This window comes from Chrysemys picta, chromosome 4 (genome assembly GCF_011386835.1).
Source record: "Chrysemys picta bellii isolate R12L10 chromosome 4, ASM1138683v2, whole genome shotgun sequence".
Lineage (NCBI taxonomy): Eukaryota > Metazoa > Chordata > Testudines > Emydidae > Chrysemys > Chrysemys picta.
Window position 1 is genome coordinate 3,761,725 of NC_088794.1, and position 21,792 is coordinate 3,783,516.

Consider the following 21,792-nt stretch of genomic DNA (forward strand, 5'->3'; position numbering starts at 1 on the left):
ATGAAAACTCCCAGGGCTTAGTCAGGGTCTCACAGCCCAGTTCCCCAGCCCATACACAGAGAATGAACAAACTGTCAAACAACACACAGATGGGCCAAACGCACCACTCACCAAGTCCCACTACCTCCAGTTTGAATCATTGCATTCCACCTCCCAGAATTAGCCCTAGGATGGAAAAGTCTTTTTCAGTTTCTCTTCCAAACATGTGGGAAACCTCTCTTCCCTGAGCTGGGGATAGAACCCAGGAGTTCTGACTCCCAGCATCCTCTCTCTCTCTCTCTAACCACTAGATCTCACTCCCACTCCCAGAACACCATTGTGGCATTATAAATACTTTCACAGTAGGGGGACTCTACCAATTCAACCAGAACTGTTTCTGAACCAACATTGTTGAATGTGCAAAATCTGTGTATATTGCTGTGACGAACTGGGCCTGTTCTTGCTGGGGTGTGTGAGTGCTGACAGGGGAGTGTGGCTGGGATAGTCTGCATTGGAGGATGGGAGTCTGCCCGAGGGCGCATACCTGAGCATGTAACATGAGAACCCAGGAAGGGGTTGAGGCCAGGTGACTCCTGAGCCCGGGAAACTGAACAAAGGCTGTGGGTGGGGGGCTGGAGGAGAGTGCTGGAAGCGAGCTGGAGAGATGGCTGGGAGGCAGAGATGGCTCTGACCCCCCAAAGGGGGGGTGGGCTGGAATGCCCTGGGACCCCAAGCTGGACTTAACTGAGGGGGTCCTGTTGTCTGTGCCTGCAAGACCTGTCTTGGACTGTATTCCTGTCATCCAAATAAACCTTCTGCTTTACTGGCTGGCTGAGAGTCATGGTGAATCGCAGGAAGCCGGTGGTGCAGGGCCCTGAGTTCCCCAATACTCCGTGACAATACCTTTCTTTCTTTCTTTCTTTCTTTCTGCACGGTCTTTCCTTTTTAGTCTTTGGTTTTTTAAAACCTGTTCTCAAGATATAAAATAGCTGTAAATCCCCTGGCGCTTTTCCCGGGAGCCAGGGCTTGAACCCCGGTGTCCGGGCCAAATTGTGACTCACTCATTCATACTTTGAGTCCCTGGCTCTGTCTCAGTGCTGGGTGCCCCATTCCCATGAGCCCTCGCTGTGTGGCTGTTCTCCAGCTGCTCACCCCAGAGGTGGCTGCTTCTTGGTGCCAGATGGGGATCTTTGTACAGACGGTGGACATTTCTGAGGGGTTTATCCCCACACACCCTTCTGCCCCCCATACCTCCTCCTCCCCTGGGCTCTTCTCTTTCCCCAGGTACCCAGGGACTGTCTATCCCTATGTGTCTTTGCAGCACCCAGCCCGACGGGGAGGCCCCCTGTCTCGATCAGTACCAGAGAAACCCAATACACACATCAGATAAACTGTGTGGTCAGAGTGCTTTTTATTCCATACTTTTTCATCTTTTCATTTCAATTAACACCTTAAAAGGGAGGAGCATTAATCTCTGGGGGAAATTCCTATGTGGGGAGGCGCATGGATTCTCTATCTCTTGGAGTATTGAAATTAAGAGTGAATTCCCTTTCTAAAACCACATGCCAGCTCAGCTATCAGATATGGGCTGGATGGGGAACCCCTCGATTCCCTTTATAAGTGACCCATGCTAGCCCAGCTGCTGTAAAGGCCGGGGAGAGCGCAGCCTAGGGGTTAGCACTGGGCGTGGGCCAGAGGAACCAGGCCAGGCTGGAATGCCAGGAGTGAGAATCAAGAGAGAAACCAAATGACAGGGATCAAGGGTCTATTACCAAGAACACCAAGTCAGGTTCAGAGACCCACAGCCAAATCAGGAGCCTTAGAGATCTCTCTGAGAGAGCGCAGGGGCGGAGCTTGTACCCCAGTCAGGGTTCATGGCCCCCAGTCCTAGCTGCTCTCTGCAAGCTACCTGGTGGAAAACTGGAATGTGATTGTTCCCAGGTCCTCTGCAGACTGGGGTTCAAGATCCCTATGACCTCACAGCGACCAGATATGTTCCCTTTGTAACAGACACACACTAACTCAGCTAGCAGATAGGGCTTGGATGGAGGATTCCCTTTATCAGGGTTCCCCCTGAACTCTGGGGTACAAATGTGGGGATCCGCATGAAAGACCCTGTAGTGGGATGGTCACCCCACTTCGGCCCTGAAGGCGTTAAAACAGCCCTGGGACAGGGCTGCCATGGGGAGCCAATAGGAGAAGCAGCCACAGCTGGGGCCATGCCAGTCAGGGCCCAGCTGACCCTGATAAAAGGGATGTGGGGCCAGGAGACTGAGACTCTCTCTCTCCAGCCTTGGAGGGGGAAGGACCTGGCTGCCGGCGAGCTCAGGGTACAGGGAACGGAGCAGGGCTGGGGAAAGGCAGGAGGAGCTGGGGAGCTCCAGCCTGGTAAATCCCCAGGCTGTGGGCCTTGCTGAAAGGGCCAAAGCAGGTACTGGGGTTGCAGAGGGGCGGCCCGGGGATAGGCAGAGGCAGCTAGTCCTACCCCCTTGTCAATGATGACTGGCCTTTACAGAATGCAGTTTGCCCCAGTGAGCGGGGGCTAGATGATGACTGGCAGTAGCCACTGAGGCGAGGAGGGTTTAGAGGGTTGGGGGTTCCCCTAGGAGGGGAGACCCAGAGTGTGATGGGGTTACTGCTGGGGGCAGACCCCCAGGGTAAGGGGCACCGGAGTCCGGGAGGGACACTGGGGCCAGTGGCAGGTGAACCATTGGCCAGCAGAGGATGCGCCGACCTGGAATTGAGCTAATTCCCAGGACAATCAGCAGGAGGCGCCGCAGCGGTGAGTCTCACTTCACTACAGGCCCCCTAAGCTTATATTCTACCAGCTTAGGTAAAAATCTTCCCCAAGCACAAATTCTTTTCCTTGTCCTTGGACGGTATTGCTGCCACCACCAAGTGATTTACACAAAATTTCAGGGAAGGGTCACTTGGATCCCTATCCCCCCCAAATATTCCCCCAAGCCCCTACACCCCCTTTCCTGGGGAGGCTTGAGAATAATATACCAATGAATTGGTTAGCAATGTGAGCACAGACCAAACCCTTTGTCTTCGGGACACTGCAAATCAATCAGGTTCTTAAAAGAAGAACTTTATTTATAAAGAAAAAAGTACAAGAATCACAGCTGCAAAAGCAGGCTGGAAAGTAACTTTAGAGGAAAATAAAAAGATTTAAAACACAGAGGATTCCCCTCTGGCTCAGCTTCACAGTTACAAAAACAGGAATAAAACTACCTTTGTAGCATAGGAAAATTCACAAGCTAAAACCAAAGATAACCTAACGCATTTCCTTGCCCTACTTACAATTTCTGTGATTTTAGATGGATTATTCCAGGTATATTTTCAGGAAATGGCTTCTCTCTCCATCTGGAGAGGTAACAACAAAGAGAGAGCACAAACAAAACCTCCCCCCCCCCCCCCGCGCAGATTTGAAAGTATCTTCTTTCCTCATTGGTCCCTCTGGTCAGGTGCCAACTAGGTTATTTGACCTACTTAACCCCTTACAGATAAGGTGATTCCATACAGCTGCCAAGGAGGGACTTTATGCAACCCTTCTCTCTATATTTATGACACCCTTTCTAAGAGTCATGTGCTAGCTCAGCCATCACATATGGGCTGGAGGGAGGGAGGCCTGGGTTGGGCCATCTGGGCTGTGCCGTGCATGAGGCTAGATTGGAGGACCGCAATGATCCCTTGTGGCTGTGCTCTTAGCACCATCCCTGCCATGGGTTTAAATCCTCCCAGATCCCTAAGGGATGGAGGGGGACTTAAATTATCTTGGGGCTTGGGTTGGTCACTGTCTGCAATTCTCAGCATGGCCAGATGGGGGCACTGCAGGGCTAAGTCACCTTGTCCCCGTATCTCCATGGGCTTGCCCAGGATCTGTGCATGCAGCCCCCACCCACCATTCTCCGAGGCACAAGCCTATTGATGGGGCAGTGGGGCAGCAGCTGATGCAGCAGCACACATGGTAGTGAGGCTATGAGGATGGGGTCCCCGCGCAAGCCAATGCAATGCCAGTGTCTTGGAAGGTGTCCAGGTGTGTGGTGGGGAAACTGAGGCAGAGAATGTGGAAAGGGAAAAACAGGCCAGAGAAGCGGAGCTGCAGGGGTAACAGGCCAGGAAAGATAATTAAAGAGAGTGAAGGAAAAGGAAATAACAGCCCCTTCCTGAAAGCAGAGAGATATTTTGGCGCCCAGCAGAGGAGTGTAAAGAGACCTCGAAGGAGGCCATGGGGTGGCTGGCAAAGAGCCCAAGAGAGGGATGGGGGGGCAGAGAATGGAAGGGTATAGGGACACAATTTGGCATTGAACCAGGTGGGAGAGGGAAGCTACGGCTTGACTGCTTGTGAACCCCCATCTGGAGGGGGCTTTGATGGGGCCTGGTGGGATGCGCTGGGGCATGGGGGGGTGCATCTCACAGGATCATGGGGACAGCTGCAGCTAGGAGAAGCATGGCAGGCAGAGGGGGCACTAGGCATAAGTAGACGAGGCAATGACTTAGGGCCCCGAGCAGCCCAAGGGGGCCCCCTATCCGCTTTACCTGTTTTAGTCTAGTGTGGGTGGGGGAGGTCCCCAGAATGTTCCTTAGGGCTCCCAAAGGGCTAGCAGCAGCGCTGTTGTGCTGCATGACGGACATGCTACGCAAGGTGAAGGGTATGGTGGGGACATAGCCCTGGATCCAGTCGGCGTAGGGGGGCAGCAGGATGTAGACCCCTGGGCGGTTGGGGCGCGCGCATTCCACACCCCAGCTCACCACACCAGCCAAGAGCCACGCGTTGTCCCATTCGCAGACCAAGGGTCCCCCAGAGTCGCCCTGCAGACAGCAGAACCATGGAGTCAATTCCTGGTATGTCCTCTAGGGGGCGCTGGCTCTGATCAGCCCCAGTGCCAGGGACTGGCTGGCTCAGGGAGGCAGGAAATGGGGAGCGGGGCCTTTCCCCACTAGGGGGCACCGGCTCTGATCCTGCCCCAGGGCAGGGGACTGGCTGGCTCAGGAGGGCAGGGAATGGGACATGGGACCTTTCCCCTCTAGGGGGCATCAGCTCCAGCCCCATGCCGGGAACTGGCTGGCTCAGGGTGGGTGGGGAATGGGACACGGAGCCTGTTCCCTTCTGGGGGGCACCGGCTCCACTCTGGGATTGACTGGCGTATGGGGAGAGGGAGTCAGAGAATAGGATACAGGGTCTCACCTGACACGCATCTTTCTCCCCTTCCGGATACCCTGCGCAGATCATATCCTGCTTGATGGGATCAGTCCCCTGAGGGTCGTCTGGGTATGAGCCGGTGTTGAAGAGGCTGTTGCAGGTGTCTCTGTCTATCAGGGGAACCTGCACCTCTTGCAGCGTTTTGGGGGCTTCCAGGCTCTCTGAGGACAGACAGACGCACAGAGCTGAGTCACCCCCATGGAAACAAGCCATTCCACAGCTGCAGAGATCAATCGACGGAAAAGTATTGCTGGACAGCTCATCCCAGCCACTGTTGGGACTCCAGCACCAGCACCGCTCCATGCTGACCAGCAGAGGGAGCCCTTGATCCTCACACTTGCACAGGTTCCCGTGGGACACAAGCTGTGGGTCAACCCAACTCTCCACCTTCCCGTGGAGCTATCATGGAATGGGAAAGGTCTCTCCCTGCCTCAGTTTCCACATCTGTAAAATGGGGATAACGATCCCGACCTCCTTTGTAAAGCACTTGGAGATCTACGGGATGGACAGAACTAGGTACGAGCCAGCGATTTGTTATTACTACAGGATCAAAGCCACCGCCTCAGTTGCTCCCATCTCCCCATCAGCAGAGGGACCCGCTTCGGGCATCAAACCGCAGGACACTGGCATCACTAGAGATCCATGCACAGAGCCCTGGCACCAGCAAAACCCCGCGCTGTAGCAGGATGCACAAAGCTGCTACAGACTCTGACCCAATGCAAAAACAGGGATCATAAACTAGGCGTGGAAATTGGAGGCTGCAAAGACAAAGACGGATGACAGTGGAGATCGCACGAGCAACTCGCTAGATCAGTAGTTTTCAAACTGTGGGTCACGACCCAGTACTGGGTCGTGGAATGGAAGGCATTGGGTCGCGGTGGCTCTGGTCAGCACGGCCTTTAAAAGTCCTGTGGGCCGTGCTGCCCGGCTAAGGCAGGCGAGTCCCTACCTGTTCTGACACCGCGCTGCGTCCCGGAAGCAGCCAGCAGCAGGTCCAGCTCCTAGGCAAGGGGGCCACAGGGCTCCATGTGCTGCCCCGCCCCGAGCACCGGCTCCGCACTCCCATTGGCCGGGAACCAGCCAATGGGAGATCGGGGGGTGGTGCCTGCGGGCGAGAGCTGCTTGCGCGCCTCCACCTAGGAGCCGGACCTGCTGCTGGCCGCTTCTCGGGCGCGGCGCGATCTGCGGTGCCAGGAGAGGGAGGAAGCCTGCCTTAGCACCCCCCTGCGCCGCTGACCGGGAGCCGCCCGAGGTAATCCTGCACCCCAACCCTGTGCCCCAATCCCCTGCCCCAGCTTTGAGCCCCCCCAAACCCAGAGCCCCCTCTTGCATCCCAAACCCCTCATCCCCAGCCGCATCTCAGAGCCTGCACCCCCAGCCCAGAGTCCTGACCCCCTCCTGCACCCCAACCCTGTGCCCCAATCCCCTGCCCCAGCCTTGAGCCCCCCCAAACTCAGAGCCCCCTCCTGCATCCCAAACCCCTCATCCCCAGCCGCATCTCAGAGCCTGCACCCCCAGCCCAGAGTCCTGACCCCCTCCTGCACCCCAACCCTGTGCCCCAATCCCCTGCCCCAGCCTTGAGCCCCCCCAAACCCAGAGCCCCCTCCTGCATCCCAAACCCCTCATCCCCAGCCGCATCTCAGAGCCTGCACCCCCAGCCCAAAGTCCTGACCCCCTCCTGCACCCCAACCCTGTGCCCCAATCCCCTGCCCCAGTCTTGAGCCCCCCCCAATCCCAGAGCCCCCTCCTGCATCCCAAACCGCTCATCCCCAGCCGCACCCCAAAGCCTGCACCCCCCGCCCAGAGTCCTGACCCCCTCCTGCACCCCAACCCCCGTCCCAGCCCTGAGCTCCCCCCAAACCAATAGCCCCCTCCTGCACCCCAAATCCCTCATCCCTGGCCCCACCTCAGAGCCTGAACCCGCAGCCCAGAGACCTGACCCCCTCCCACACCCCAACCCCATGGCCCAGCCCAGAGCCTCCTCCCACACCCTGAATCCCTCATTCCTGGCCCCACCATGCTGCCCTCACCCCCACACCCCAACCCTCTGCCCCGGCCCTCAGCCCCTCCCACACCCCAAACCCCTCATCCCCAGCTCTGTTGGGTCGCGGACATCAAAAATTTTCTTCAACTGGGTCGCCAGAAAAAAAGTTTGAAAACCCCTGCATTAGACCGCTACAGCTCCAGGGTACACATGCAGAGCGACATTTGCAAAGCAAAAGCAGCCGTTCTCCAAAGGCAGAATCAATGGGGGTAATATCCAAGAGTAGAAATACGGGAGGCGTATGCCAGGAACACACTAGATGGCTACAAATCCATCCGTCCAACGATCATGCGAACAGCACCACAGCAGGATCTGCCACGATACTGCAGGGTCACACTGAATGCATGACAGGGTAAAGCAGGGGTGGGAACTGGATGGATGAAGGGAGGGTCCAAAGCCCGAAGAGGAATGAGGGTGGAAATTGGCTAGCAATGGGCTAGCCTGCTATGGATTCATGCACAGAACAGACACACTAACAGGTTATCTTCCCACAGGAAGATGTACAAAACTTGCATCTGAAGAAGTGAGGTTCTTACCCACGAAAGCTTATGCTCCCAGTACTTCTGTTAGTCTCAAAGGTGCCACAGGACCCTCTGTTGCTTTTTTAAAACGAAAACAATCTCTCACCCAGTGCAAGATGAGGGACTTTAAAGGTTAGGGTTAAAGTTAGGGTTGGGGGTAGAATATAGATTATCTTTAGGTGTAGGGTGAGCATAACTGTTAACTTGAAGGTCAAGGGTGAGGGTTATTGGTGGGGTACAGCAAGATTTAGTGATTGTGTTAGGGTTAAGGTCAGTTAAGTTTCATGGTGAATAGGGACGGGTTAAAGTGTTAGTGTTAAGGTTGTGTTAGGGTTAGAATTAAGGGTTAGGGTTAAGTGTAAAGGTTCGATTTAGGTAGGTTTGGAAGGATTCAGTTTTGATTGGTGAATGTCAATTTCAGCATGCACGCACAAACTGAAGACAAAACATTTCTACTGATAATAATGGAAATTTACATATAGGTAACGTAAGAAAAGTGCGGCTTGAGAACGTATGGTAGTCACACCTTAATGTGTATAAAGCAGGTGGTCATGAATGCTACATAAAGCATGTATTTACAGTTCTGCTAAAACAGCTGGTGCTGCATTACCGGAGCACGTGCTGCAGATAATTATGCAGTGATCATAAAGCTTTCACTTTTTGAATCTTACGATCTACTGGAATTAAATAATTATTGTCTGACTCTCCCCCTATAATTTCCCACAACTGTGAAAATTTAAATGGATAAAAATGGGGGGAAATGCTTAAAAATAAACATTGATATCGTCCATCTACATTATTTTTAAAAAATCAAATTCTGCCAAGCCTAAATGTGATCAGGGACCGTAAAGGTTAGGACTGGGGTTAGGGTTAGGGCATAGTGTTATCTTTAGGTGGAGGGTGAGCATAACTGTTAACCTGAAAAAACAACGAGGAGTCCTTGTGGCACCTATGACTTCTTGTCAACTGTTTGAAATGGGCCACCTCAATTACATTGATCTCATTAGCACTACAAAAGTGATTTTTTCCGCCCTTCTTGTCAACTGTTGAAAATAGCCCACTTCCACCTTAATTGAATTGGCTCATTAGCACTGAGCCCCCACTTGGTAAGGCAACTCCTATCTTTTCATATGCTGTGTATTTATACCTCTCTACCGTATTTTTCACTCCATGCATTTGATGAAGTGGGTTTAGCCCACAAAAGCTTATGCCCAAATAAATCTGTTAGTCTCTAAGGTGCCACAAGGACTCCTCATTGTTTTTGCTGATACAGACTAACACAGCTACCACTCTGAAACCTGTTAACCTGAAGTTTAAGAAAGAGGGTTATTGGTAGGGGGTAAGGTTAGGGTAAGTGTTAGCATTACCCTAACACTTGTTCGAGGTTAAGGTTGTGTTAGGGTGAGAATTCAGCAGTAGGGTTGAGTTTAAGGGTTAGATTCACTGTTGAAAGTTAAGATTAGTGGTTAGCGTGAGGGTTAAATTTAAGGGCTAGAGATAAGATTAAGGCTAAAGGTTAGGAGTAAGGGTTAGTGTATAGTTTTAGCTTTAGCAGTAGGGTGAGTATTTAGGGTTAATTTTTAGGATTAAATTTAGGGTTAATTTTTAGGATTGAGGCTGGGGTCAGGGATATGTTTAGGGTTAAGGGTATATCGGGATAGAGAGCTAGATTTTTATTTAGATTAACATTGCAGTTAAAGTAGGGTTAGGATTCAGAGTATAGCAGGGGTATAATGCTAGATTTTGATTTACGGTTAGTGTTGCAGTTAAAAATAAGGTTAGGGTTAGGAGTATAACGGGTATAGTGCTAGATTTTGACTTACGGTTAGCAATGTTGTTAACAGCAAGGTTAGGTTTATGGTTATGATTAATGTTATAGCAGGGGTACAATGCTAGATTTTGATTTAGGGCTAGCATTGCTGTTAACAGTAGGGCTAGAGTTATGGTTAGGGTTAAGGGTATAGTGGGATATAGTGATAGATTTTTATTTAGGGTTAAGGTCAAGAGTTAAGTTTTATGGTTAATAGTTAAGGATTAATAGTTAGGTTTAAGGATTATGTTGGAGATAAGGTTGTGTTAGGTTTAGAATTAAGGGTTAAGGGTTAGGGTTAAATTTAAAGATTATATCAGGGACCATAGAAGTTAGGGTAGGGGTGGGAGTTAGAGGATGGTGTTATCTTTAAGTGTAGGGTGATCATAACTGTTAATCTGAATTTTAAGGATAAGGGTTATTGGCAAGGGGAAAGGAGAGGGGTAGGTTTAGTGTTGGGGTAGGGTTAAGGGTTAGGGGGTTAAGGTTAATATTATGGTAGAATTATGCCCCAAAGCTGTTTTCCAATCACCATCCGGGGGAGCCCTAGAACCTCCTCCCCCTTAACCCCCAAAGTCCTACCATTTTCCCACAGCCCACATTCACCCCCTCACCTCCGTACTGAGTGTCACCCCAGCCGGTCACCCAGCACTCCATGCCCGCGGGGAACTCCACAGAGGAGGCCGGAAGGCAGATGGGGCGGATAACTCTGTTGAAGTTCACAGGGGTTTCCAGCTCCACCAGTGCGATGTCACCGCTGGACCCGATATCGGTGTAGCTGGGATGGCGGTAAATCTCCTTGATGGGAAAAGATACCAGACTTTCAGAGGGGTTCTGGAGCTGATATTCCCCTAGGTTCACATGATAGGCAGACTTGTCCCTGCAAGATACAAGAGGAATATAAAGGTGGTTCACCCAGCAATCAGATGCAGCCAACTCTGGGGTGGGGCAGCTGGGAACCAGCTGTACAACTGATGGGGATGGCTAGCCTGAGGCTGAGATGCAGCTGCCTCTGGGACAAGCTGGGGAACAGCAGCCCATAACACCACACAGGGCTGGCTCGCCTGGCAATGAGATGCAGCCGTCTCTGGGGTGGGACAGCTCGGGAGTGGCCGTACAGTGACGCTGCAGGGGGATGGTTCACCTGGCAATGAGATGCAGCCGCCTCTGGGGTGGGACAGCTCGGGAGTGGCCGTACAGTGACGCCTCAGGGGGATGGTTCACCTGGCAATGAGATGCAGCCGTCTCTGGGACGTGGCAGTTGGGGAACAGCCGCACAGTGACGGCTCCCGCCTGGGTTACTCACCCATTGAAGCAATGAGCTGCTGACACCACCCAGCTCTCGGCAATGAGGGACCCTCCGCAGATATGGTTGCTGCCTTCACGGATGCTGACCTGCCAGGGCCAGGACCCATTCTTGGCATCATTGCCCCCCACAATGCGGGGAGATCCCATTGGCTGCTCACAAGCTGAGGAGAAAGGTGGGGAGCAGAGTGAATAGAACCCAGGAGTCCTGGCTCCCAGCCACCGCTGCTCTAACCCATTAGATGTCACTCCCCTCCCACACCCAGGGCTAAATCCCAAGAGTCCTGGCTCCTGGTTGCCTGGCACATAACCTCTATCCTGTCTTCCCTCCCCATCCTCTGTCTCCCCACCCATGAGGTCTCAATTCCAAGGGCTGTTTCCCAGGTGCCCAGCCAACCACTCACCTTCCAGCAAGGGCAGCTCCTGCAGCAGCCGAAAGACTAGCAGACAGCTTAGACCTCTCATGCCCCACATTCCTCCAGATGCACCTGGCTTCAGCGGTGTCTGGGACAGAATCCTGAATGTGAAAGGGAAAGTTGCGGGGGGGAGAAAATACAGATACCCCGGCAGTTTCGTAAATAGAAGTATGAAAACAAAGCGCAGGTGGTGAAAGGTGACAAAAGGAACTCCTCTTCCAAGAGCCGGGGAGAGAACCCAGGAGTCCTGGCTCCCAGCTTCCCCTCCTCTAGCCCACTAGACTTTACTCCCCTTCAAGAGCTGGGCATAGAACCCAGGAGTCCTGGATCCCCCCCCCCCCCCCGCCCCGTTCTAACCCACCAAAGGTCATTCACTGGGTTATTTCCTGCTTTCATTCTCACTCCATTAAACCTGAAACAGTTTCCTGTTCCAAGCAAATACAAGGTTTAATATTTAAACCCAGGTGGAGTTGTATTCCTATGATAGCCACAAGCTCTGCTCAGTCCTGTCCCACAGCCCCCTGCTATCCCAGCCCGGGGCTTCCAGTCGTGTGATCTCCGGGTGCGTATATTCAATGACCCTTCGCTACTTCTATCTAGTCCCCTCGCTTCAGGTTGGTGCTTCCCCTACAGCCAGAAAGCCATCTACTGTGAATCTGTGCTCACCTGTTCAATACCGTTAATCTATAGGAGAGGAGTGGGAGCTAGTGGGTTGGAGGAGGGGGTGATGAAATTCAGGACTCCTGGGTTCTATCCCAGCTGCCATCTGCACCTCTCAGAATTTACCTGCCTTGTAGTTTTATAGCTCTGTTTATGAATGTGACGTGTAGCCTCCTAATTACAGCCGGTGACTTTGCCCTCCCGGTCTGGGCTTTGGTCCCAGCCCTCGGAGGAGCCGGCTGGAGTTGGGGAAACCGTATCATGGGTGTTCTCAGCGGCCCGCTGGCCGCCTTGTTCCTGGTTCTCATGCTGCCCCTGCTGGAGGGTGAGTGCAGAGTCTGCTGGGGTCCTGGCATTTGATGCCTTCTGGCTGTGGGAGTGTGCTGGTATGAAGGATGAGGTTTGGAAAGGGACAGAACAGGGATGTGGGGGAGACTGGGAGCCAGGACTCCTGAGTTCTCTCCCCAGCTCTGGGAGGGGAGTGGGGTCAAGTGGGTTAGAGCAGGGGTGGCTGGGAGCCAGGACTCCTGGGTTCTATCCCCAGCTCTGGGAAAGGAATGGGTTTCTGTCCCTCACACCTTCAAGCCCATAAGGAATTACTCTCTCTGCAATAACTTGTGGCACTCCCTGCTGGAGGACTCTGCCCTCTGTGGGTTTCAAGAGGGAAAGGCCAGGGGTGGGGTTCTCAGCACTTACACTGGGCAGGAGGGGATGGAAGTGAGGGTAGGGGAAAGGGGAGATGATTTTGGGGGGCAGGGGGCAGGGCGAGGGCCTGTGGGAAGGGTAGGATGTGGGTGGCAAAGGAAGGGGAGATTGGTTTTGGGCTCAGGGGGCAGAGCGGGGATGGATAAGTGGGGTTGGGGTGGATGTGTGGGGCATTGGGCAGGGAAGAGCTCATCGAGGTTGAGCAGGGGATGCAAAACCATGACTGAGAGAATGGGCCCTTCCCCCATCACCCAGTAGGGGGAAGTTATGGGGCAGAGACCCTGGATTTAAGGTCTGGGCTGTCTGTGGGGAATCTCAGCCAGAGGGGAAAAGCCTGTAATAGACTATGTCCCCCTACATGCCCCACTTCCTGGGGGGTCAAACCCGAGGCCAGAGAACCATTCCCACTCCCATGGGAGGAGGTCGGGGACTCATGGGAGACATGGGGGCAGGCCATGGCTCCCAGGGGGGCTGGTGGAGTTGTGGGAAGAGGAATTTCTGGGATCTGCCTGTGAAAATCATGTGTGTGTGCATTCACTTGAGTACGTGGGCGCAGCGCTGCCCCCTGCTGGAGGGCTCAGAGCCATGTGCGGTTTTCACACCTCACTCATCCCTCTCTTTCTTTTCTAGGTGCTGAGGAGTTCCAGTCAAGTAAGGAATCTGGACACTTTCTGTCCCCAGCTCTGGGGGGAGTGGGGTCTGGTGGGTTAGAGCAGGGGGGGTGGGAGCCAGGACTCCTGGGTTCTATTCACACCCCTCCCCATCTTTCTCCCCAGCCTGTGGGCAGCCAGTGGCCTCCAGCCGTATCGTAGGAGGGCAGAATGCCCAGAACGGGGCTTGGCCCTGGCAGGCCAGCATACGATACCAAGGATTCCACATCTGCGGAGGGTCCCTCATCACAGGGGAATGGGTGGTGTCTGCGGCTCATTGCTTCAATCGGTGAGTACCCCCAGCCTGTTCCCTAGCTGTCCCACCCCAGAGGTGGCTGCATCTCAACGCTGGGCAGGGGCACCCCTGTGTGGTGTCGCTGTGCAGCTACAGCCCAGCTTTTAAACAATCCCCTGCAGGAACCCTTCAGTGTGCCAGACCCCCGTGGGACCCACTCTGCCTTCGGGCTCGGCCCCGTGGCCCCACCCCTTCCATGACTGAGCCGCTGGGCGCCGGGCCTCCTGCTTCAATTCCTGCGCTCTGCCCAGTGAGTCCAAGGGAGACAGAGCCCTGCTGGAGACTTGGCCAGTGCCCCTCAGCCAGGACCTGCAGTGACGTCAGGCAATGTTGTCAGACCAGGGTCTGGTTAATTAATCAACTGGACCACGACTCGGGGAAACCCTTAGGTTAGCCCAGAGAAACCACGGTGGAAATAGAGGCCATCTGGCCAAGCCAGCGCTCCCCAGCCTGCTCTGGGCTCCATTCAGCCGCTGTCTCTTGGGGTACGTTTACCCAATGAGAGACCCGTGGCACAGCCGCAGTTGGCCTGGGGCAGCTAGCCCGGGCTTGAACACTCGGCACCGCAGGGTTTTTTTAGTGCAGTGTAGACATATCTGTTGTGCCTCTCCCAGAGGTGAAAGTAAGCCAGTCCGGTCCAGTACAGTGTACCAGCAAGAGCCAGTATGCCGTGCCGGACCAGACCGGCTTCCCCAGGCTAGCGATTTAAAGAGCCCGGGGCTCCCTGCAGCGGCCGGCGCCCCTGGCCCTTTAAATCACCGCGGAACCCTGCCACCGCTACCCTCGGGAGGCGCTTTAAAGTACCAGGTAAATCACCGCCAGAGCCCCACTGCCGGAGCCCCGGGCCTTTAAATCTTGATTTTAAAGGCCCGGGTATTTAAAGGCCCCGCCTCTTCTGGTTGAGGCCACGCCCTCTGCTCAGGACTCCAGCGTCACCCCTGGCCTCTCCCAAACCTTGGCCAACCCTTTATCCCCCGGCTGTCAGCTCTCAGTCCTTTCTTCTCGGCTAGCTTCTGCTCAGATCCCTGCGGAGATGCGGAAGGAATCCACCTTCCTCAGGCTCGCTGGTTCCTAGATCTCAATCTTCTGGCTATTGCAGTTTTCATCCTCTTCTCAGATTCCCCATTGACATAGGGTTGTCCTTGGCTGGGCCTGCAATGACCCGCACAGTCCATGCCAGAAAGCAGTGTCACCCTTCTCCCCCATGTTTCTCCTGTGCTGCCCCATTGAGAGACTTAACCCTTTTACACCCAATGAGGAAACTGAGGCACATAGAGGACTCATAAAAATATTACAGAAAATTCCCACTTTACCACAGGCTGTGCCCCATCTACCCCACCCCAGCGGTGGCTACATCTCAGCCCCAGGCAAGCCATCCTATGTGATGTTACATGCAGCTGTTCCCCAGATGCCCCACCCCAGAGGTGGCTGCATTCCTGTTCTGTGGTAGTGAATGTAATAACAAACTCCTGCCCAATGTCTCCCCATCTCCTAGGAGTCTGCCTGTCACTGATTACTCTGTTTCCCTTGGGGAATTCCAGCTGCATATCCCGAGTGCAAACGCCTTCACCTCTGCTGTGTCACGGGTCATAATCCACAGCGACTACAACCCCAGCAGCTATGCCTCAGACATAGCCCTGGTGCTCCTAAGCAGGCCCCTTCTCTACACCACCTACATCCTCCCCGTCTGCCTTCCTGACCGCAGTGATTCCATCGCGAATGGCACCCTGTGCTGGGTCACCGGCTGGGGGAATATCCACATGGATGGTAAGACGCCTGGAGAGCCTGTGTGGGGTGGGGGTCCCCCAAAGGCAACATGGGAGAAACCCTTGAGCCAGGGCTGTGTCTGCTACATGAGTCATGTCGCCATCTAGTGGCTGCAGCCCAAACCGGCAAATCAAAGCCCAACAGCTTCTGAAGAGTCGAGATCTTCCAATGGGAGACAGGATGAGGTGCTGGTTGGGGAGTGGGGTCTAGTGAGTTACAGCAGGGGGGCTGGGAGCCAGGACTCCTCATGTGCTTAAAAACTCCTGTTTTCACCTGACTTACCTAGGTGGGCCCCGATGGGGCATCTCCATCTCTGCAGGGGAACAGACAGTCAGGGACGATCCTGTCCCGGGTGGAGATGGCTGAGGTGGGCCCTGATGAGGTGTATTTTTTCTCCACAGAAAGTCTCCCTGCTCCCCGCACTCTGCAGGAGGTTCAGGTCCCACTCATAGATGCCCAGACGTGCAATGACCTCTATAGCATATCCATCACAGGGTCCCCGGGGTCGCGCCCAATCAAAGACGACATGGTGTGTGCTGGCTACACCGGAGGAGGGCAGGATTCCTGCCAGGTGAATGAATTCAGGGATATCCCAGGAGATCCAGGAGCCCATGTCTCTGATTGGAAGGGGCTGCGGGTCAGGACTGAGGGACACCGAAAGAGTTGGTGGGGGTAAGGTATGTAGTCCCCCGGGGCTGCAGATTGGGATTGAAGGGCACTGGTCTAACTGGTTCTCCTTCTCTCTCTAGGGGGATTCTGGGGGACCCCTCGTTTGTTCCCAGGCTGGCTCCTGGTTCCTGATCGGCATCGTGAGCTGGGGAGAAGGCTGTGGCCTCCCCTACCGTCCCGGGGTCTACACCCGGGTCTCCGCCTACTCCGACTGGATCCAGCAGCAGCTCCCCAGTGTGGAATTTGGTGTGGTGAATGTCACCATTAGCAGTCAGTCCAATGCCGGCTACACTCCAGCACCCACCCCGCTGCTTCTCGGCCCCCTCCTGCTGGCCAGCGCTGTCCCGGGGATGGTGCCAGCACTTTCTAAGATGCTAATTTAACAATCATCCCTGTCATGGAAAAGACAAGCCATCAGAATTACAACCCATGATTATAGGGCTGGGAGGGGAGTGGGATCTAGCGGGTTAGTGATTGGGGGAGGGGACTGGGTGTCAGGACGCCTGGGTTCTATCTCTGGCTTTCAGAGGGGATTGAGATCTGGTGGGTTAGAGCAGGAGTTGGGATCAGGACTCCGGGGTTCTATCCCTGGCTCTGCCAAAGACTCCCTGTGCGACATTCAACAAGTCCCAGGTCTCTCTGAGTCTCAGTTCCAGTAGATGTAAAAAGGGGGGAATAAATTTGACTTTGTGTGTTTAGAAAGTGAGCCCTTCGGGGCAGGGACTGGCTCCCACCGTGGGTATGGGCAGAGCCAGCACAATGGGGCACTGATCTCAGTTGTAGTCTGTGCTGCACCTGGCACAAAGGATTCCGGGCCCATGTTCAGGTGTCGTAGGTCCTACAATACTACAGAAAATACTAGTAATAAAAGATATGTCTGTCTGTCTCAACTGCATCTGGCTGTCTAGACTGTATATGCCTGGCTGTCTAGTTTGCCTTGTCTGTCTGTCAAGATTGTTTCTGCCCCTCTGTCGAAATTCTGCCTGTCTAGGTTGTCTGTCTCTTAATATGTTGCATAAAACCATGTGTTTCTATTGGGTCTGTCTGTTGGTTTAGATTGTGTCTATCTAGATTGTGTCTGTCTGTACCGTCACCATTTGTCTATATGGTGTCTGTCTAGGACAGGTCTATCTCTCATTACTCAGAATGATACAAAGTAAATAACCCCAAGAATACTGTGAATTTCCTCGGGCTGTTCTATCCTTGGTCATTTACACAACAAACACAACACAAAGGATCCACACACTCCTGAGGTACACACACACACACACACACACACACACACACACAGACACTCTGGAGTTTAGCGACACACACAGACAGAGACGCACACAGCAGAACCAGGTGAGTCCCCTTGGGAAGGCTTCCTGGCCATTTCAGGAGACATCACCCCATTCTGCACCTGCCAGCGGCATCAAGTTGTGGAAACACAAGGGGGAGGTGTCAACTGCACGGGACCCAGGGAAGGACCGAGGGGCCAATAAGGCTGTGACAGGGGGCAGGCTGGATACAGGGAGAGTGAAAACGGGTCGGGGTGGAGGCCCAAGAAGCGGTTTCCCTAGAAGGGGGAGAAAAGGGAGGCAATGGGGGGACTGGCTGGGCGACATTCCCAGGCCAGGCAGACAGCTGATACCGGGGATTGGGGTCACTGGGGCAGTTCACCGACCCCCTAGTTCTAGTCCCCTGCGGAAGCCGAACTGGGAGCTACTGTGCCATGTACAAGCAGGGTCTGAAAGAGCTCTCCCCTGACAGCTGGGAGGGGAAGAGACTTGAGGAGCAAATTGTATTGACGTGACCACACCTACTCTGCCAAGATATCCAGCAGACAGGAGCTGTGTTGCTCAAAGTGATCAACTTTGGCTGATGTTGGGATAGAAATCACTTTAGTACTGAATGCAGGGATAGTGACATGTTATCAATGTTGTTGCCTTTATTGTACGAATAAAGGTGAGCAGAACTGTGCTTAACCTGTCCCAAATGAGGGGGTCACCCTCTGCTGAAAGGACCTCGTTAAGCCAGGGGCTCGAATGCCCGAGCCCTGTGAAAGTAAAAGGGGTGGGCACAGGTGTCTTTGCTAGGAGGTGCAGTTTCTCCCTCAGAGTTCTCAGTCTAGTTGAACCTGTTCCTCCTGACTGTTCAAAGTTCATTAGGAGCTGTCACGGAGTATTGGGGGACTCAGGGCCCTGCACCCCCGGCTTCCTGCGATTCACCATGACTCTCAGCCAGCCAGTAAAGCAGAAGGTTTATTTGGATGACAGGAATACAGTCCAAGACAGGTCTTGCAGGCACAGACAACAGGGCCCCCCTCAGTTAGGTCCAGCTTGGGGTCCCAGGGCATCCCAGCCCACCCCCCTTTGGGGGGTCAGAGCCATCTCTGCCTCCCAGCCATCTCTCCAGCCCGCTTCCAGCACTCTGCCTTCAGCGACCCCTCCCACAGCCTTTGTTCAGTTTCCCGGGCCAAGGTGTCACCTGGCCTCCAACCCCTTCCTGGGTTCTCATGTTACACGCTCAGGTATTCGCCTTCGGGCAGACTCCCATCCCTCAATGCAGACTATCCTAGCCACACTCCCCTGTCAGCATTCACAGACCACAGTAAGAACAGGCCCAGTTCGTCACATCTCCCCCCTTCGAGACCGAACTGAGCAGGGTCACTTTAGCCAGTGACCCGGGGAAGTTCGAACCTACCCCCGTTCCCATGGATGCCCCCGCATCCCTCCCATTCCTTGGTGAGAATTACACCAGGCCCCTCCAGTTTCACGCCCCCCCTTAGGTCGGGGGTGCTTGATGGCCCTCGCAGTTCGCATGTGGGAAGGTTTATGCGGCCTGTGCCCTTTTCCCACCCCCATACTTCTGGGGTTCCAACTGGGCTGTGGTCTTCTCCCAGCGCTCCAGTCTGGAGGTCTGTGCTTTGGGCTCTCTTGGTTTAGAGCCGTCCTTTTAACCTTGGCCACCCTCCGGAAAGGATCCTGTATGCTGGGCAAGGGTCCTAAAGCCGTTTTCCCCTTGTCCCAGGCCTTCCTCCCCCTCTGACAGGGGTCACAGGATCCGCAGTACTGTCGGACAGTAACAAAGACCCCAGGCCAGTAAAAGCTCCGTAGCAGCCTCTGCTGGGTACGCCGGGTTCCCTGGTGCCCTGAGAGGGGAATGTCATGGGCCCGGCACAGCAGCTGGCGGCGATACTTCTGGGGTACCACCAGCTGCCTCCTGATCCCCCCTGACTCCATTTTCCCTGGGGGAGCCCATTCTCGATACAGGAACCCCTTCTCCCACAGGAACCTTTTCCGGCCACCTCGTCCCATGGTCTGTACCGCATTGAGGTCGGCCAGGTCCCTTATCTTCCGCAAGGAGGGATCTCTCTGCAACTCGGCCTGGAACTCAGCAGCTGGGACAGGGATGGCCACCTGCTCTTTCTCGCCCGCTGGGTCTGAAGCTGCAGCCTCCCTGAGCCGTGTCCCTGGGCGTTCCCTCCCCACCAGGTTAGGGTCCTGCGCCTCAGGCAAGGCACCCCCCCCAAGGTCAGGGCACAGTGCCCCTCGCCGGCTCTGACTGCGGGTCACAACCAGTGCCCTTTGGGGGTTGCTTGGCCAGTTCTCCAGGTCCCCCCCCCATCAATACCTCAGTGGGCAAATACGGGTGTACCCCCACATCCTTGGCGCCCTCCTTGGCCCCCCACTTCAGGTGTACCCTTGCCACGGGCACTTTGACTGGTGTTCCGCCCACCCCCGTCAGGGTCAGGTAGGTGTTGGGCACCACCTGATCTGGGGCCACCACCTCGGGCCGGGCCAGCGTCACCTCTGCGCCCGTATCCCAGTATCCATTGACCTTCCTCCCATCCACCTCCAGGGGAACAAGGTACTCTCTCCGGAGGGACAGCCCCGCGCCCACCGTATAAACCAAAAACCCTGAGTCTGGAGCATCCAGCCCCCTAGAGGAGCTGGCCTGGAGCTCTCCTCCCTCCTTAGCAGGTGGTACTCTGCCAGCCCCCCTTCCCTGGGAATGCTGCCTCTCGCCGGGCTGGGTCTCTACCCAGTCAACCCTCTGTGGGTTCGGTCTGCTCAGTCTGTCCCTGAGCCTGGGGCACTGGGCCTGTATGTGGCCTTTTTGGCCACAGTGGTAGCAGCCCATGTCCCATGGGTCCCCCCGGGTGGGTCGGATGGTCCTGACGCTGGATGTTCCCCTTTGATGGGGTTTTTCTGTATTTTCCCACGGGGAGGTCCCATGGTGACTCTCTCTCTGCGTTGTGGTGGGACTGTTCCTTTGGGACTCCTCCCTGTTATCTCCTGACCGGCTCTTTACAAACTCATCGGCCAGCCGGCCTGCATGTCGCGGGTTCTCTGGCTTTCTGTCCACCAACCACAGCCTCAGGTCGGATGGGCACCGCTCATACAGTTGCTCCAGTACCAGCAGTTTGATCAGGTCCTCCTTCGTCTGGGCCCCATCAGCCCACTTGCTGGCGTATCCTTCCATGCGGACGGCTAGTTGCAGATATGAGATCTCAGGGGTTTTATCCTGACTCCGGAACCTTTCCCGGTACATCTCAGGAGTCAGCCCAAACTCACGTAGCAGGGCCTTTTTGAATAGTTCGTAGTCCCCTTTCTCTGCCTCTTCCAGTTGGCGGTACAATGCCACGGCTTTGGGGTCCAGTAAGGGGGTAAGGACCTGGAGTCTGTCCGCGGGATCAACCCGGTGCAGCTCGCAGGCCGTCTCAAAGGCCTCCAGGAAGTCATCCATGTCCTCCCCCTCCTTGTGTGGGGCCAGGATGCACTTATCAAAGCTCCGTACAGTCCTGGGTCCCCCCTCACTCACCGCAGCCAGGGGTTCGCTGCCCTTCAATCTTGCCAGTTCCAGTTCATGCTGACGCTGTCTCTCTTCATGCTGTCTCTGTCTCTCTTTCTCCTCCCGTTCATGCTGACGCTGTCTCTCTTGTTCACGATCCCCCAGCTCTCTCAGTTTTAGCTCTTTCTCCCACTCCAGCCAATTCCGCTCCACGGATACCGAACGTCGCCGGGAGGATCCTCTGCTGGCCGGCGAGCTTCGCCGGGAGGATCCCCTGCTGGCCGGGGGGGTCACGGCGCCCTCGGTATTTGCTGGGCTCCTCCCCACCCTTCCCCTAGGCATAGGAAGGAGGGGTCTCGGGAAGCCCTCAGCAGCCGGCTGACCACTCCCAGCTGGGACAGACACTGGTGCCTGCGCTGCATTTGCCAGGCTGCTTCCCTGAGACACAGGGATCAGTTCATTCGCGCGATCTTCCGCCTCCAGCCGGGCAATGAGCTGTTCTTTGGTGAGCCTCCCAATGCGCAGCCCCCTCTGCTTGCACAGCTCCACCAGGTCGCTCTTAAGCCGCTTGGCATACATCTTCCTGCTGGCCACTCACCGGCCTGTGTGCTCACAGCTCCCCACAGTTCCCAGGGGGACCCCTAGTGTGCCAGCCCTTCTCGAGGTCACCACCTCTCTGCCAGGGTCGAGCTGCAGACTCCTCCGCCCCTGGGACCACTCGCTGCGATCCCCCCGGGGGACCCTGTTACCGCAAAAGTCCTTCTCGCTGGTCACACACTCCCAGGGGTAATAACCGTCTCTCTCTCACTCTTCAGCACGCCTGGTCCCCGTCAATCCCCCTTCGTTTTACTGCTCCCCAGTCACTTACTGCAGGAAGCGCCGTCCACGGGGTGCAGTAGATCCCACCTCTGCCACCAGTTGTCACGGAGTATTGGGGGACTCAGGGCCCTGCACCCCCAGCTTCCTGCGATTCACCATGACTCTCAGCC

At 55.1% G+C, this 21,792-nt stretch overlaps 2 protein-coding genes across 3 annotated transcripts; one reads left to right on the plus strand and one right to left on the minus strand.

The window, feature by feature from the left end:
- Positions 1–3,049: 3,049 nt before the first annotated feature.
- LOC101934413 (serine protease 27-like) lies at positions 3,050–11,632 on the minus strand. The gene is made up of 5 exons (XM_024100818.3): positions 11,270–11,632; positions 10,867–11,029; positions 10,175–10,440; positions 5,171–5,346; positions 3,050–4,794 (listed from the first exon to the last, which is right to left on the minus strand). The coding sequence occupies exons 1-5, from the start codon at positions 11,337–11,339 to the stop codon at positions 4,396–4,398; spliced, it is 1,074 nt and encodes a 357-aa protein (XP_023956586.2). The 5' UTR covers positions 11,340–11,632; the 3' UTR covers positions 3,050–4,395.
- Positions 11,633–11,714: 82 nt separating this feature from the next.
- Positions 11,715–17,141, plus strand: LOC101934131 (serine protease 33-like). Of its 2 annotated transcripts, none has more exons than XM_008162752.4 (7): positions 11,715–11,843; positions 12,126–12,266; positions 13,277–13,297; positions 13,423–13,585; positions 15,087–15,358; positions 15,760–15,929; positions 16,108–17,140. In XM_008162752.4, the coding sequence occupies exons 2-7, from the start codon at positions 12,203–12,205 to the stop codon at positions 16,408–16,410; spliced, it is 993 nt and encodes a 330-aa protein (XP_008160974.2). In that variant the 5' UTR covers positions 11,715–11,843; positions 12,126–12,202; the 3' UTR covers positions 16,411–17,140. The 2 variants fall into 2 exon arrangements, with proteins under 2 accessions (XP_008160974.2, XP_065447263.1); XM_065591191.1 differs by having other exon boundaries at positions 11,717–11,895; positions 16,108–17,141.
- The last annotated feature ends 4,651 nt before the right edge of the window (positions 17,142–21,792 follow it).